General features: G+C 41.8%; 1 protein-coding gene across 1 annotated transcript in view; it reads left to right on the top strand.

The window, feature by feature from the left end:
- The window catches only part of FAM81B (family with sequence similarity 81 member B), a 51,700-nt gene extending 35,343 nt beyond the window's left edge, over positions 1-16,357 (top strand). Inside the window, exons 2-8 of the mRNA XM_088533743.1 lie at positions 953-1,196; positions 5,122-5,240; positions 8,455-8,584; positions 10,548-10,654; positions 13,146-13,281; positions 13,810-14,005; positions 16,231-16,357. Coding sequence (XP_088389869.1) covers positions 953-1,196; positions 5,122-5,240; positions 8,455-8,584; positions 10,548-10,654; positions 13,146-13,281; positions 13,810-14,005; positions 16,231-16,334 — 1,036 coding nt within the window. The 3' untranslated portion in view covers positions 16,335-16,357. The remainder of the gene's footprint in view (positions 1-952; positions 1,197-5,121; positions 5,241-8,454; positions 8,585-10,547; positions 10,655-13,145; positions 13,282-13,809; positions 14,006-16,230) is intronic.
- The last annotated feature ends 679 nt before the right edge of the window (positions 16,358-17,036 follow it).

Genomic DNA, 17,036 nt, shown 5'->3' on the forward strand with positions numbered 1-17,036 from the left:
AACATCATTACAGACCATATGGGCTGTAAAACTTGTTGCAAAATATCTTTGGGTGCACTTCAATCACTAAACTGTCATCTTGGCATTTTCTGTATTGATGGAGTAGGGCAGTCAAAATCTTTCCCTTCTTACAGCTATTTTTACATCAGAACTTTTATTTATAGCAGCCTACCATCAGAAATGAGGAGGAGCAAGTGTGTCTGACTTCTTTCCCAAGCTGGGTATTTTTCTTTGTCATTAACTTATGGGCTTTAGGCCAACTGCTTGATCAAAGGGAGCTTCATCTGGCACAAAGAGCATAGAAAATATGTCGCTCAGGTTAAATTGAGACTCAAAGCACACCTTACCTGGATAAGGTGCAAACCCAGAGGTCTGCAGTGATTAAATAGCTCCCTGGGTTAACAAATAAAAATAATAACAATAATAAAAACATAACCCTAGTCTCCCTCAAACCCCAGACTGTGCCTGTCTGTCTAAATTAAGCCTAATGCTGTGCCTGATGGTTTCTGACCCACACCCTCCCTCCAGCAGGGACGTATATGCAGCTTCACTGAACACACTTGAGCCACAGGCTGGTCGCAGTGGCCCCAGAGGGCAGCCAGGCTGGTGGGGAGCATCCGAGCAAAACGGGACCCCCGGGTTGCCCTGCAGAGAGGAGTGTGACACTTCACAGCCATCCATTTCTGAGTCTGTGGGGAAGAAGGAAGGGGAAAGAAGCTACAAAACAGCTCATACGAAAAGGGAAAACACACTTGGAAGAACATGGCTAACATCTCTGACCTGCTATGCATTACAGAGCACCTTTCCCCTTAAAAAAAAATTGTCATATCAATTCTCAGACAATCAAGGAAGAAGCGAAGATGAATTTTCAGTTCTATTGAATAGAAAGACATTAAAATGAGCATCACGAATGCCTTTATACCCGTGCTTTTTTGTCTTTCTCCCCGCACAGGAAAGAGACCTCCCTTCCTCCCCGTGCTGGGAATGGGGTGCACCAGCTCGAGGAGCGGTTATCCAGGCAGGAAAGGACCATGGCTCTTCTCCTTGAGCAGGCTGCCCACATCAAGGATGACCTGGTCTCCCACCTCCAAGGGCCTCGAGGGGAGCAGCAAGGGGACACAGCTGCCCAGCAGCTCCTGCAAAGTCATGTCCAGGCCGTCATGGGCGCAGTCAAGCAGCTCTGCCGAGATGTTGAGGTAGGTCAACCTTGCTACATCCAGCCCCTCCTGTGGGAAACAGAAACCATGAGAAAGTGTGGGAAGCTGTGGGAACGGCGAAAGATAGGAGTGAGAAACTGTGGAATTAAGGAATAACAGATTAGCAGATAGAGAAACCTAAAACACCAGCTGGATGCACCGATCCCTGGTTGGCTACCTGTTGTCCATCAGCAGGATTGGACCCAGATAGCAAGAATCAAGGAACCGGCTGGAGCCGGGGGAGGGAGCACATGGACAGTGCATGAACAGTGTATAATCACATACTCGAAGAATATATAAGTCTGGTCTGATGCTCAATAAAATGGCTTCTCGTCTTAAACCTCAAGCCCCTGCTCCTTTCAATAACTCTCACACCCTCCATTCCAGCTTCTCTGTGTGTCAGCTTTCTGTGGAAAGCAGCTTTCACTCCTACAGCAGCAAGCGTAGTTTCATAGAAAAACAGAAAAGTAAAGATTAGGAAAAATAAAATAAAACACATAGATTAATGAATAGTTTTCCCTTTTTAATCAAAAGGTTCACATTCTGTTTGCTTTCATTTTTTGAAGGTTCAGATCCTGTTTGCTTTCACTTTTGTTGAAGTGCAGGAGATTGAGTCTAAGAAATAAGAAATAAAGTTTGTTTTCCATTTAACTGCATGCTTCATACTTGTTTTCATTTCTTCTCTAGACACAGATGTTCTACTCCCTTACATAACTTCTGTATGCAACATAACAAGTATTGCTAAAAGTTCATTAAGCTCAATTCAGACTGGAGTGAAGGTTCATTTCTTGTCTTATTCGTTTCAAAGAAAAGAAAAAAGAATAATGTTTTTGGGGAATGCATGGAATTATCTTTTCCCAGCTAAATAGAACTGATTATTTGCTGTTGTTGTGGGGACAGATATCAAATTTACAAATGCTTTGGGGTTTTTTTTGGACAGGATGCAAAAAATAAGAAAACCATGAAAAATATCTCATAATTTGTTTTACACTTTGAAGTGCTAAATGCTTGCCACTAAGTTCATGATACACTTTGCTTTCTATGTACTCGGAAAAAAAATCTTTGCACTTCTATGTATTTATCTTAACAGGCGTGAAATCACAGCTCACATTAATCCAAGAACCAGGACATTTTACACTGATTTTATTTTCAGCATTTAGATACAACCATGATGAGCAACACTGTAATACCCCATGTTTGTTTTAAATCATTTAAGTCTCCTAAGTAGCATACACATATACAGGCTTGTTTAACTAGAAGAATGCCTGTGATGCTATCAGGTCTGTGAATCTAATCTTTTTCCTTGGTTAGAAATTACTCTTTGTTAAGTCTAATCCCACGTACTCCTTTGTTTTGTATTTTCTGGTTGTGAGGACTTAAGGATGAAGCACTGATAGCACTACTGAGAAACAGCAATTAAACTCACTTTCACAAGAAAGAGAGTGGCTAAGCAACTACTATTTCTCAAGCATTTAAGTTAAAAAAAAAAAAGAAAAAAGAAAAAGAAAACCTGCCTTTGTATTTTTCCATGAGTTATATTTAAATTTTATACTCAAGAAAACAGTAAGTTCACACAAGGACTGAAACTATCACAAGTCCTTCAAAAATACTGAGGACCAAGCCTGCTTAAATACAAGCCTCAGCTGCCTGCATTAACAGTTCAACAGGGCTTCCAGCTTCCTGCTACCCCAGGAGACTTCAACAGCAGGGCCAAGCACGGATGGCTGTTGCAGGGACAGATGGTGTTTTTGGCACCACTGCATGACTACAATCTCAGTACCTGTCCTGGAGAAACCCAACGACTTTGCAGAAAGGCATCCACACTTAACAGGTCCTCTTGATGCTGCCTCATTATCTCCAAGGATAAGACGCACCTTTCTACAGAGTGGCTCCTCAACGAAGCTCATTTCTGGCTGCAGCTAAGTTCTTCCTACATGACCCCTATTCTTCCTCATTCCCCTTTTTCTCTAGGGGGCAAAGAGCTTGAGCCACTAACAGCAAGAGGCATCAGGGACTCCTGTATATATACGCTCAACTAAGTGCAGCAAGGGCCTCACCTGAGGCTGGAAATCAAGGCTACTGTATCAAGGCGAATTAGGTGCATAGTGTGAAGTGTTAAATCATCCAAAGGGAAATTTGAGTCATATGTGCTTCAAATCTTTCTAAAAGTGGGATGACTATTCTTTAAAAAAGCCTGCTTTAAGAAAGGCTATGGCATACTGCTGCCATCAGGAGTGAAGCCGAGTATGAGGAAACAAATCTATCTGATAGAGCCATAAAACTTTCTGGGCTGCTGCTCAGAAACATCAAGGTGACAGCTGGAAAATAAATTAAAAAAAAAAGAAGACATCGTTTATGATTTTAGTATAGGACTGGAAATCCTAGATATTAAAAACTTGAGGGCAGAGGGATAATGTGTTCAACATCCTTTCTCCAGTAACAATTATAAGATAAGTACGTGCCAGTTAAAGGGCTGCTCACGGATGAGCTGCTGAGTTTGAGGCCAGACGTGGAGCGTGCGCATCTCTTTGACCCACCACTGGGAAGGCAGCATTGCCAGGAGCCCGGGGAGCCAGCCCAGGAACTGCAATATCGATTTCTCTTGGTAAACAGGAGGCTGCTGCTTTCCATCCTAATGAGAAAGAGACCTGTGCAGCTCCTGCCAGCGGAAAGCTCTTGTCCTTCATGCCGCTTTTCCATCTTTGCTGATCTACTGCATCGCATTTGCAAACACCCTGAAAATGAGGCATTTGGGTTGTGCAGTGTTGGAACCAGGCGCAGGACAACTGCACAGGCCTTTACGGGAGCCAAGCCGGATTACAAGACACGATCCCAATATGAGTTTAGATCTTGCTCCATTTATTAGCAGAAGTGCACATATATTTATACCTACAAGCATCTGAGGGATATCCAGGTTAGCTACGATTGGTTGCTAGGGAGGTTGCTATGTCCCGGCCACATAGGCTCTTTCCCAGCTCTGCAAAGTTGTTTACCCGAAATGGCTAACTACTCTTTCCCACATAGCTCCCCATTCCCAGCCGGCCAAGGACAACTCACTAACACTCCCCAGTACATTATCAGCAAGGCGCAGGTGGTGCAGATTCCCAGCACAGTGCAGATTCCCAGCACAGCATTTCTCTACAGTGCAGTATGTTCTGCCCTGTGAAAATAGTATTTTCCACCAGAGACCAAAAGTAGGAATGCCCGATCACAGGTCAGTGTTTCAAGTACTCAGCATGCATGAGACCCAGAACTATTCAGAAGCAACTCCATACATGACAGCTTTGAATCAAACTTTATTCCACAGACTTTACCCCCAAACTTTTCTCTGCTTGCTTATGTCCCACACGTAGCAAGAGCTAGAGCACGTCCTTTGGTGAAGAACCCATGGTGATGATCCAAGTGACATAGCAGCCCACGCTGCAGGAGGAGCATGCGGAGAGGGAACCCTTTTGTGTCCGCCCAGGCCCGCAGCCTCACTGGGCCTGGGCCCAGTGGTGGCGCTCGGCTCTGCCCCGCATCACCGCGGCTGCGGCACCCTGCGGCTGGCACAAAAAGGTCACCTTAGCTGTTGACTCCCTCCCCAAGACACCCGTGGCACCGGGAGCCCTGCCGAAGATGGGTGTGATGGATTAAGGGCTGCGCGTGCTGCGTGTGTGCGAGGGGGAGAGCAAGGTGGTATGAGCTTTTGCTTTTCCTAATTTTTTAGTGCTGGACTTTTCATCGTAAATAATGTTTTTTAACAGAAAGGTAGGAATATCATTTATGTAGATGTAGGTTTCTAAAATAAAAATACATTTACTTCCTCCTAGAAAGAAAAGCAAAGTTTTAGAACTACTAGCTCATGTGGTGCTTTGGTCTCTTATGAAAAAAAAGAATGGAAAAGTGTAAAACCAAACCAGCACTAATGGTCTTGAATTTACAGGTTTTGGAAATGCAGATAAGGACCAGAGATAATGCTACACTAGAAAGTAACTTTGCTCTTCAAAGTCTGGACCGTAAATATATCCAAGGTTTTGGAGACCTACGTGGAAGAGTAGCAAGGTAAGGAATACCTAATGGCTATGATTTCCATTTCTGTTAGTGTATTTGTGGAAGGTAGCTTCAGAGCGGGCATGCATGTACTTTGCACTCATTTTATATCTCATTGTAGAGCCAGACCTGTGCTTACCATTCTCAGAGTAAATGAGAACTCCATTGTCCACGTTAATGAAACTACCAAACCAGTGGGGGAAAAAAAAAAAAAAGAAAAGGTGTGCCTATCTTTCTGTCTCATTCTTCATCACAAATGCAACATTTTAGAAAATTCCTTTTTCTGCAGTGCGGATAGATTCCAGCTGAAGTAATTATTTCCTCCTACTTAAGCTCTCCTGTTGTTTCAGTAAAATATGGTGTAGAGATCGTTACCTCCTTTCTTGGAAAGTAGGTCTTACCAAGCAAGCTTGATTTCTTCCTTTGATGAGAGTATAAGTTGTCATTGGTACAAGCAATTTTATGTATGTAATGCACATGGACTTCTGTCAGGCACTTAGTGACATAAAGTATTATAATTCAAACAAACACCAAATAAAACCTTACCATGTAGTATCAAGAGAGTACATAGTTTCAGAACCGCTCAATGGATATATCAGAAAAAATAGTCATTAAGGAAGAAATTGCCCTGAACCAAAATATTTCTGGTGGAGTTCTCCAGACACTATTCAAAAGCTTCTCACATTTTTGAGTAATTCAGAAGCACATATAAAATCACTGTCTTTGAAACATGTGGAGCAAACAAATGGTCAAATGAGAAGACAGTAACAGAGGATAACCTGGATTGTTGGCAATGTGGGATGATTGAAGCAAAATGAAATCTTGGCAGTGCTGGGAGCTCACCCCAGACCCTCAGCCAGGGCAAATCTGGACATTTCTGTTGTAGCCAGTGGAGTCATCCAAAGAGAGCTGCCAGTGACACTCACCTTCTGCACCCACCACTTGGGGAGCAGATGATGCAGCTCAGAAAAAACAGGAATATTTTTTCACTTCTTTTTCTAGAGCTGTCCTTTCTAGAACTGAAAGGTCCTATGCTTTGCTCATCCTGAAGGCAATTGCTTTTGACATAGTACCTGGTGTTATGGTCATGCAGGCATAGCACATAAACTGCTCTAGAAAATAGAGCAATTGTTTAAAAAAAAAAAAAAGGATGACTAGTCCACTTCTACTTGCAGTAAAAAAAAAATGCAGAAGAAACAAGATGTAGAGGATTCGTGCATATTCAGAACAACACTTTTTATGAGCTTCTCTTTCCTCTTCATCCATTCCTCTTTTGACTGAGCCCAAATAAGAGACTGCAGGAATTGCTGCCGTAGGAATCACTTCTTTCACGATCGGTAGCTTCTCATGGATGATTGGCCTTTCCCACTGGGACAGAGGAACTGGAGAAGATCTCAAAATATATGCATGAAATTTCACATAAAAATTATCCTGAGGAAATTACTGTTGTCCTGTTCGAGAAAAAAAAAAAAAAAAAGAGAGAGAGAGAGAGAGAGAAAGAAAATGGCATGTTTTCTAGCTTCATCAAAACATACTGATGATATTGCTGTGCCAGAGCTGGCTTTCTTGTTGCATTTCAACAGTCATAATGTGACTTAGATGTGAATAATTGTCATTAGGCTAAAGCAGGGTACAGCTTTATGTGACTGATGAGTTTCCAGCACTTTCTCCTTTTGATTGCTACTGAGTTTTCCCTCTGGAAAAGCCAAGCATACCTGGCTTAATGGCATACCTGCCTCCAGAACACTGGTTCAGAAGCCAGCCACTGAAAACTGAAGGAATACTATTACAGCGATGAACTATATTTTGTTTTTCCATATTTCTTTGATCTTTTATTTTAGGATAAGGTACTTTTGTGCTTATTATATAAAGCCCAGACTAGTTGGAAACAAATGTACACGGTCATGTAATTTATATTTTAAATAGAAGTCTTCCAAATGCAGGCCGGCAACAACATATTTCCCCTTGATTTGTTACTCTGCCTAAATCTAAGACTATCTGGGATGGGATGAACCTTAATGGATCCACTGCTCTTTCTTATAGTAGATGATTCACCCTTCTCTGTTGTGACACATGTAAAGGATTAATGGGCCTTAATTCATCAAAATTCAAATCATGTCTGTCTATCAAACTGTGTATGCAATAAACATGTAGCTGCTTTGCATGAGCAATAATACTGATATTATGCATAGGAGAAAAGAGATATAAGGAGATCTGGAGACTTAACAGACATTGGCCATTAAGGCCTCCTGTGTAGGGTATACCAGGTCTTCAGGGGCCACTGCTTTAGTCACTTAGGCTACGCAGTAATACAGAAGGGGTTGAATTAACGAGCGATGCAAGGCTCTTTGGATAATGCTTTTAAATCCTCCATTTTTAAGTATTCTCCATATCCAATATTTAAGTTCCTTTTTCACACTTGTAGTTGAAATTACATCTTCTCACTGCTCTAGATCCACTAAGCCTCCCCCTTCTCACACCCTTTGCTTTTTACAAAGTTTTCTAATTGCTGCCCTGAGGGAAGATGTTATTAACCAGAGGGAGGGCCCTGTTTCCCTGATCTCTTTTGAAAAGGCTGATCCATGCCTTCAGATAGTAATAAACCTTCACCCCTACCCAGACCTCATTTCAGTTATGCACACGTGCATCCTCTCCAGTCGTACGTGAGTGCTTGTGGCTGTGCTGCTCCTAACGGGAAGGAATCAGGTAGGAAGCTTCCTGCACAAGCGAGCTCTTGAACAAATCGTCCTACTCTCTCTCAAAAAACAGCCTTTTACAATTTGACTTACTTAGTAATTGTTTTTTCCAACAGATAGCTACTTTTGTTCAAATTTCCAGCCTTAGCCCTGAGTTTTTATTGTTTGCTGTAGCGTCTTTTGATTTCCCTGATCGAAGCGCTCCGTAGGTGTAGCACAACATGGAAGAAGCATCAGATCTATTTAAACAGCCAAAATTTCTCTTTAGATCCTCTATCTATCAACAATGCTGACTTTGTTCTAGCAGCCTGGCCCTTTATAACTTACCTGTTTGTCTTCCTTCAACTCCTATTCCATTATTTATGTTGTCACTAATATCACTATACTAAACATCACTGCTCTGAGGCCTTAGGATATTTGGTTATTCCAGAAATTACTGGCTAGGACATTCCCTGCAAAACCCCTTAGGTGTTCCGATGCAGATTTCTTTTTCTTTTTGACCTTTTAGTAAGTCTCTGTTTCGGTTCTAGGTGTGAAGCAAGCATTGCCAAATTAGCAGGAGACATCAATACCATCAAGCACGAGGCTCACAAAACTGATAAAGAGATTTACGGTGTGCGCTCTGCCCTTGAAAAGTGTGTTAGTGATTTTGAGAAGAAGGCAAGTAGAGAAACCCAGAGCTATGTTTATATATTGTTTCTCTCCAAAGTTGCTCACCAGTGTTAATGATGGATACAGTATGTAGGCCCTTTGTATGAGTTGTATTTATTAAAACAAGCTTTCCAGGACCCTGTAAAATGGTAAGGATGTTTGTAATAAATAAACATAGGTGTAACTTAACAACAGATAAAAATATTCTAGTATCTGGGGATACTTATTTCATAAACGATCCTTCACAGTTTCTCATTCTAAGTCAAGAGATCCTTGAATCAAAGCAGTACTCTACATTTTAACTTCATCTGAAAATTTCAGGTGCCAGACTTTTGAAATTAGAAAATGCCACATAAATCCACTGTTTTCATTTTAATTTCAAGGTGCTGGCTGGGAGCCATCTAACGGTTAATCTAATTCCATATGACTTTTGGCAGTATTTCAAGTGGTTTTGAGACTGTTCTTTAAACATGGTATTTTCCTTGAAAGGACTTTTTTTTTCTGCAGAGTGGGTATGTCAACAGGGAATAAGAACCGCTGCTGCCTCTGATGCCACCTAGAGGTGGCCTTTTCTTGGGAGAGGTGCACTGTGTGTGACAGCTGTTTTGGAGAACTCAGCCTCTGACAGCATCAGGACCTTTACAAACAACATTTCACAGGAGCCCTGCTGTGGTGGAAGTTCAGTTTTTTAACCCTGCAACATGATAGCTCTCAGCTACATCTCCAAGCTAAACACCGTTTATGGCTGTCAGGATTGAGCTTGATAGTAGGTATAGGCGACAATTTCCTATGCCTTAGTATTACCTGCTGCTATGAAAACTACAGTCTTATTACTGTAATTTAACAGCATCTTCTGCTAGGCAAGACACAGTTCCAGTCTTTGTTTTTTTCTTCTTTTACCTTGCCAAGAGAGGCTTCCTCCTATCCAAAGCAGAACTACTCATGACAGACCTTAATTGAAGATATTTTACCTGCAACTCTGTTGTAACATACTGTTTGGACATCTGTCTCCACAAACACACACACACAAAATAAATTTACTTGTTCATTTTCAAGGGAGAGGGAACAGATGTGTGTCAGAATCGCATCAGGCAGCACACAGAAGCATGTAAAAACAAGTTGGGATAGACATTAAGCAGGGGGCAGAACAAACTTCCTCAGCTGAAGAGCGGAAAAATTATTTGAATGTCATCTCAGTTAAGGAGCAGAGAAGCAGGTTTCTGAAAAGGCATAATCTCTCGCTGCAACAGAATAAAGCAGCAAGCCAGGAAAAGGCCCTCAGTGGCCTAGGACTAATGCTATTTCCTGACTCCTGGGGGGGGTGCAGTTTTCCTTGCAGAACAGTTTCCCATGGAGCTAGTCCTCAGTAGCTCCTTTTCTGCCGTTCATGCCAAACAGATAACAGTGCATTTCCCCAAGGTATTTTCCATGCGTGTATGGTATAAAAAACTCTGAAGAAAAATCCCTGGGACTTCCCATCCTCTCTAATTTATCCTTCTGGGGTAGGTAGGCCCTATCCTGAATCCTGGCTTCAAACTGTCTTTAGGATCACTCTCTGTGAAGAACTCTGCAAGTGAGTCAGCCCAGGCTGCACAGCCCCAAATCAGGGAGGGATATGCAAATAAATAAATAAATAAATAAAACACCCACACATATACAGTTGTCTTTTAAATGATGGGTTTTCCAAGACTGACACCTTGGCTCTACCACCTTTGTGTAGATCTGGGGACACGCTGCCCATGCACACATGGCCTTGCAAAGCCTGCAGCCACAGAAATACTGCCTTCAGTAGGTCTCACAGTCCTAAAAGCCTGAGTGACTCAGCATAAGTTTGCTGAATGAAATTACTTGGGAGAATGTAGCTGTACCTTGATGCCAACTGTTTTTCTCACTTTCTCAATCCTACTGCATACTTAAATAAAAGTGCTACTAGTCAGGCTCATAAAAGTGTTCTCTGTTGAATCCTCATTAGGTAATGCAGCTATTAGGGAAGATAAAGGCTTCCAGCTCAGATCAAAGCTCAAATTTAAAGACAGTCCAAGGGGATCAACATCATGAATTGCAACTTCTGGATTTCAAGTAGGTGATGGAGGGCTTTTCATTACGATAATTCACCCTAAATGCTTCTGTGTGACGAAGGGGCTGCCATGAAAGAGCTAAACAAACCTGTTAATTAACATCCATTCCAAATACCCAGACAAGGTTAATGAAGATCTGTACTATAAAGTAATGAAAATAAGTAATGAAAGTCTATTGCCTTGAAAACTAATTGTTAAAACCAAGAAGCGCTAAATGCCACTCTGTAAGAAGAAAGGTGGGAAACCAATTAGCTTTCCACACTTAAAAGAAAGGCACCAAGCACAAAGATGCTATTTACCATTATAATTGGGGCTAATTTGCGACTTGTCTAATGTGCAGAACATTTTCTTTACACACTTGTGCTGTCTTCCCATATTTTCCTTATGCACTCACATTGTCTTTGTTCAGCACAATTAGTTTGAAACTGAAGTACCATGATCCTGTGATAATGATATTGCAGAGGTAATAGTTCCGTTCCTTAAAACATTGGTTGAACTCTTTGAATTGAGATTTGTCTCAATTGAGTATAACTCTTAATACATTTGAGAGAAAAAAATATACATGAGCATTAAGCATAAAAAGGGTTCTTATCTGGAGAACAAGAAAAAGAATGAAGATAAATGGGGAAAACAGCTAAAACTGGGAAGGGAAGAGGGAAAGATGGAAGAAAAGGGATATGGTGGATGTAAAGACCCCATGCAAGAACTAAGAAATAAAACTAAAATAAGGGGAAAAGAGAAACAGAATAAGGTTGGAAAATAAGGAAACTGGAGAATGGAACTGAAGTGACAGTGGAGTTTCTCAAAAGTTACTTAGATCTTATTGAAAGTGTCACCAAAATTGGGAGACTCAGAAAAAGCTGGATTTCCAGACCTTGAGATATACTCACATTGTGCCTTTGAACACAAAATCCAAAAGGTCTTTTACTTAAAGTTGAGATTTTATTTCATTTCATATTTAATTAAATTAACATCTCCTTTGGGGACTAAGTCTTTCTGTCTCTTCTGCTGTTGGTCCCTTAAAAGCATTCCAGACCAATGTATTATTTTCAAAGAGATGCAACAAAATTTCAGTCTGTACTGCTGGCACGGGCTGATGCTTCCACTTGGAAAAAGGTGATTGGTGTAGGTCAGCCCTGGAGCCTGGTCTGCATTTGAGAAGCTGCTGCCTGGGACACAGCAGTTTGATTGCAGCCCAGCAGCCAAGCTGCAGCCCAAGCTGATGCTGTTCCTGCAAGCCTGATCTAAGCCCAGGACAAAGTTGCCACACAAATTTCAGGGGGACCTGTGCCTGCTTAGGAAATGTGGCCCTGATCTTTCAAGTTGCTTGGGTTAGCAAGCAGTACCTGCACTCATCACTATCGAGTTAATCAAGCTGTCAATAGATCGGTTTACATGTGTGATGCGCTCCAGTTGCAATCCTGGAAGATGCTCTTATTAAATATCCACAAGCATCCCCTCATCAATACTTCATAACTGAGGCAAGTACTGTGGCAAGCTTGGCTCCCCTAGGAAGCATTTGCGTCTAGGATCAGAGCTGAAGAAAATTTCAAATAATAACAATAATAAAATGCCTCTCTGCATAGCCAATCCTGATGCCCACAGGCATCACCCTCTCTCGGCATCTCATGTGCAGCTGCATCCCACCCTGGGCACCCCATCTGAGCTGCACCGTGTGGGCCATCCCACCTCTTCCAATGAACCCATAAGCATCAACACAATGCAACACGTCCCATAAAGTCTGGTAAAAAAAAAAATCCTAGTTTGTTTACCTGGTGGTCTGCATCCTAACAGAGGTCCAAACAGTTAAACCTGCAAATCCGACCAACTAAAATTCAACTGCTGGTTGATCACTTATATGTCAGAAGTTAGTATGGTTACACCTACACTCAGGTCATGTGCATAAGCATAAACATTTAAATCTCTGACTCAGACTTGGACCTAAATTCGTATCTTGTCATGGCTCATGTTGTAAATTATATGTTGCAGCAGAAGAAAAACAGAAATTGAAAAGATTCGTTTCTCTAAACCATACACCACTGCTCCAAAGGCAGCTGTCCCTTCTCTTTTTACTTGTCAGCTTGTGCTTAGAAACTTCTTCTATCCTTCTGAGCTTCATTTTCTGACCAAAAGTGGCTTTGCTGCTCTTCCACATGACCTGCAACATAGTTAACGTTCAGCAGGATTCTATAACCTCTCTTCATCCCTTTTGGATGATGTTAATTCAGTTGGGAACGCTTAAGTTATTTTTCAGCCTTCAGATATTTTCCCAGAGTAGATCACAGTCCACAAGACTCATCTTGGCACGTAGGTACAACTTTTAAAGAAAGAATTAGTAAAATAATTGAGCGTAGGGTTTGGTAGGCTGGTGAAATGATTAGAAAGCCATTTAAACTATCTACTCAAGTGACTCAAACTCCCCCATACTACTGACTAAGTATCAGGCCCATTGTTAGATAAATGCAATAGTAATAAAATAATAATAATTTCAGGTTGGCAAGTACTCTAAATGACTTCAAAGCTCAAATACAGACTCAGCAGAAGTGGACAGAGATGCAGCTGTCGAGGTACGAGCAAGACCAAGCCTACCACAGGAGTCAGCTGCTTCACTCAGTGAAGGAGCGACTGGTAAGACTTCCTAAAAGTGAACGACAAACCAAATCACAAACCAAACCAAAAACAGCTCCTTCCCGCTCCAGAACACCAGCGCCACCGGTGAACACCGCTAAAATTTCAGTCGCTGACAAGTTTAGGGGAGGATCTTCTTCAAGGATCTTCTATGCAAATTCTGCCTGTGTTTAAATACAGGAATTTCTTTCTCATTTTGCCATCCATATTTTGTAATCTGCAGTTAGGATTCCACAGCAGCACCTAGCTTTTGGCACAGGACCAATAATATTTCCATTAAGTCCTTAGCAGCATTGAAAGCTTTCTCCCCTTTGCTGCGTGCAGTGCTCTCAGTATCAGAGTGCAAAACATATTACAATGCTATTACCATGTCTTACCATGAGGCTGAGGAAGCAGTCTCATGGTAAGACATGGGAATAGTATTTATGAGGGTTAGGAAGCGAGAATTCATGATTGCCAGAAGGCAGTTTAATGGTGGCTGTATGAAAGGTGTTGCTATACATGTATTGATATGTTGTCTGTCTAAAGGAAACAGCAGAAAAGAGACTAGAAGAGAAGATTCTGCTTCTCTCTCTGAAGCTGGAAAGAGCAAATAGGTCGCACAAGTATGAAAAGCAGTTGGATCAGATGAAGAATGATGAGAAAGCCCTGCAGGCAAGAATCACTATGTTGGAAAGACAGGTCTGGAACGAGCTGGAGGAAGTCCAACGTGAGTATAGATCAGGTGAGGATGGTCTTTCCTTTGACTTATTTGTTAAATAAAATTAGCACAGGCTTGTAGCTTGCTGCTGCAGAAAACTCTTTCCAGAAAAGTAAAGAAAAAAAAACATGAGGATGACTATTTCTCTCTCCCAAAGCCCATTTACATGGGTGCTATTTTAAAATGGCTTGGTTAGCCTGCCTGTCAGTGCAGAGAGCCAACACACTTTTCCCACACAGATTGCTTTTTTCTTTCTGAATGTCTCAAGGCAAGATCTTTTAAAAGACAATTTTAGAACCTGCTTTGTGAGTCTTTACGATCAGCTAGTTCTTCCATTAACAAGGTTGCTTGCCTCCACTGCAAGGGGCAGTGTTTTTTTCCACAGGTCCAAGCTCCTATTTGATAGGTTTTATATCATTTTCATCCCTTCCTCCCTACTCTCAATCAACAGTATCTGGAGACAGAGACATCTGAGTGAGTAACAGCTACCCTACATAGCCCAGAGATAACCCAAGTGAAAAAATGAAGAATTTAGGTAACGTGGGTCAATACCCAACAGTCATTGCTTACAGGAAAGGGCATCTTAAAGCAGCTCGTGCTCTGTGCATTGCATTCGCCAGCTCTCAGCTCATTGTGGCTGCTCAGCTTTCAGCAACGCTTAGAGAGGTTTCATGGAGCACACTGTTTGAGCAAGGGGGATTCACCCTCTGATCTGTCCCGTGCCACTCAAACATGATCTACTGTAATACCTTCTCCTCGCATCTGGACGGCCACGTCAGCTTATCCAAGAATCAGCCAGCCATCTCTCTGAAGGAACAGATGGCTGAACGAGTGCTTCACATTTCACTTGTTCACACTTGAAACTCTAGAGCCTGTTTCCCATGTCCAAAGTTTCCTGCCACCTAGGACCCCAGCTCTGCGTCCCAGCGCCAGCTCTAGGGCACTCCTCACCCCTTGCCAGCCCTCGAGGGGCTGGAACAAACCACCCTCTGTGTCACAGAGCATCTCTGCATGGCATGGCAAGGACGACCTGGGCTCTCTGAGATCATCTCAGCAAGTACAAGACCACAACGAGTGATGCAGTTTAAAAAAGAAAATCAGATCGTTCAGATCCTGGTGCTGTGAGAGCTCGATTTCAAATTCCTGCCCGCAGAAAGTTTGGTTATACCAAACTTTGGTCCTCCTCACCTCCCAGCTCACATGCACCGATGCTGTCCCCCAAGGCAATCCTCTAGTGTGGGCAAACCCAAAAGAGGGGGAAACGAGGCAACTGAGAAGGTGCAGAACAGCAGGACGGCCAAAGAGCTGCCACTTGTGTTTAGCGCAGGCTGGCACCTTAGAAAGCGGAGGCCTGCTTGGAATTCATAAGACTGTAAGCACCACACAGCAATTTGGCTGCATGCTATCTAGACCGTAGCTGCAACCAAGTTGATGCATATTAAACAGTCATTCCAAAAGGAAAAAACCTGTCATCAGCTGTCACATTACCATGCAGGCACTTTTTCCCGCCACCCCCACCCGTTAAAGAAGAATTAGCTGTAATCTGCTGTTTGCTTGCTAATAAGCTAACATCTATGTGACAAAGTGGACAAATGTCAAGTGATTACTTGGTAATTTGAAAGCGGCTGCAGTCTTGAAACAGCAGGCTAGCAGCTGCTTATAATTCACGTTTTCCCAGTCTTCAGTGACAACAGTTGATTTTCCTGAGGTTCAGCAAACGGATGTCTGAGAGTCCCTAGCTCTATTTTAGAAAAAAGTTCAACTTCCATCTTATTATATTCTTACAAATATACACAGGCACACACTGAGCTCCCTTTCTCCCAGCAGCGTACAAAACCAGTTCTCCCAGTAGATAAAAGCAGTAAAAAACACCACCTACCTTGGAAGAAGTGTAATTCTTCTTTACATTTGCCAAAATAAAATACTTTAAAAGCCATCAGGATCCTTAGCTCTACGGGGCACATGGTACTGTCCTTACCCCACACAAGGAAGGCAAGAGCAATTGCCATTTGCAGTTCTGTGCAATCAATCCTGTTTGGTGTTGCCCAGTACATTTCTAAAGCAAAGCTCTAACAATATAAACTGCTCTTATATATCTATGGCATTCAAAAAAGTAATGAAATTACTAGATTGGATTTATTGTGCTGGGAATTAAATGGTGGTCAGAAACCTCCACAAAGGAAAAGTAGAATCTCTTAATGTACTGAAAGCAACCACTACTTAATTAACTCTTCTCATTCTTATATCAGGATTTCAGTCCATTCGTGAGTCTCTGGAACTGCTCAGACAAATACAGAACACAAAGCTGAAACTTGAGAAAAAGAAAATTCGGAAGGACATGACAAACATATGATGCAACTGAATCCAAGCTGCAAGAGCAAGGCCTTACCAGGGCAGCCTGCAGGAGCCCTCTCCACTTGATGATTTAAAGAAAGAAAGAAAAAAAAAAGTGTTTTTTTTTTTTTTTTAAGAAACACCTGCTTTTGTTTTTTCCCCATCCTTGTAGGATGTTATTTAGGATGTTATTTCTATGCATCATGCTCTGCAGGCCCAAGTCTAATGGTTCTGCAACAAAGATCCTTTTCATGCTGATTTTAGAACAAAAAATATTACAATCTAGAAGGCGAAAAACACACAAAACCCCTTAAGGATTGACTTAATTTGACAAGCAGCTTTCATACAAACACCTTCAAGTTATTTTAAGGAGTTTTAGAGATGTGTTATCAAGGTTGAGAGCACTGTTAGGCCAGGCTTACCCTAAACTGGTAGGTTTTAGGTTGGTACATAGGCTGACATCAGGCCTAGTAAACTCCCAGCTCCGCTCAGTACAAACATAGTAGCAGCATTATGAAAACTGAGAACAGATTGCTTGCATGATTTGGAGCAATTATCCAAAAAAAAAATGTTACTGAATCATCAATTGTAGCTAATAAAGAAAAGGGGATGAAGGTGACTATGCAAGTTACTTATGAAAAGATGCATTTTTAAGAATCTCATCTTCATTTCTGTATCACTGAAATAAAATTTTGGTGGGTAGCAATTAACACTCAAAATT

This window comes from Tinamus guttatus, unplaced genomic scaffold, assembly GCF_059628265.1.
Source record: "Tinamus guttatus ecotype Peru unplaced genomic scaffold, ASM5962826v1 Tinamus_guttatus_pri_ptg000517l, whole genome shotgun sequence".
Classification (NCBI taxonomy): domain Eukaryota; kingdom Metazoa; phylum Chordata; class Aves; order Tinamiformes; family Tinamidae; genus Tinamus; species Tinamus guttatus.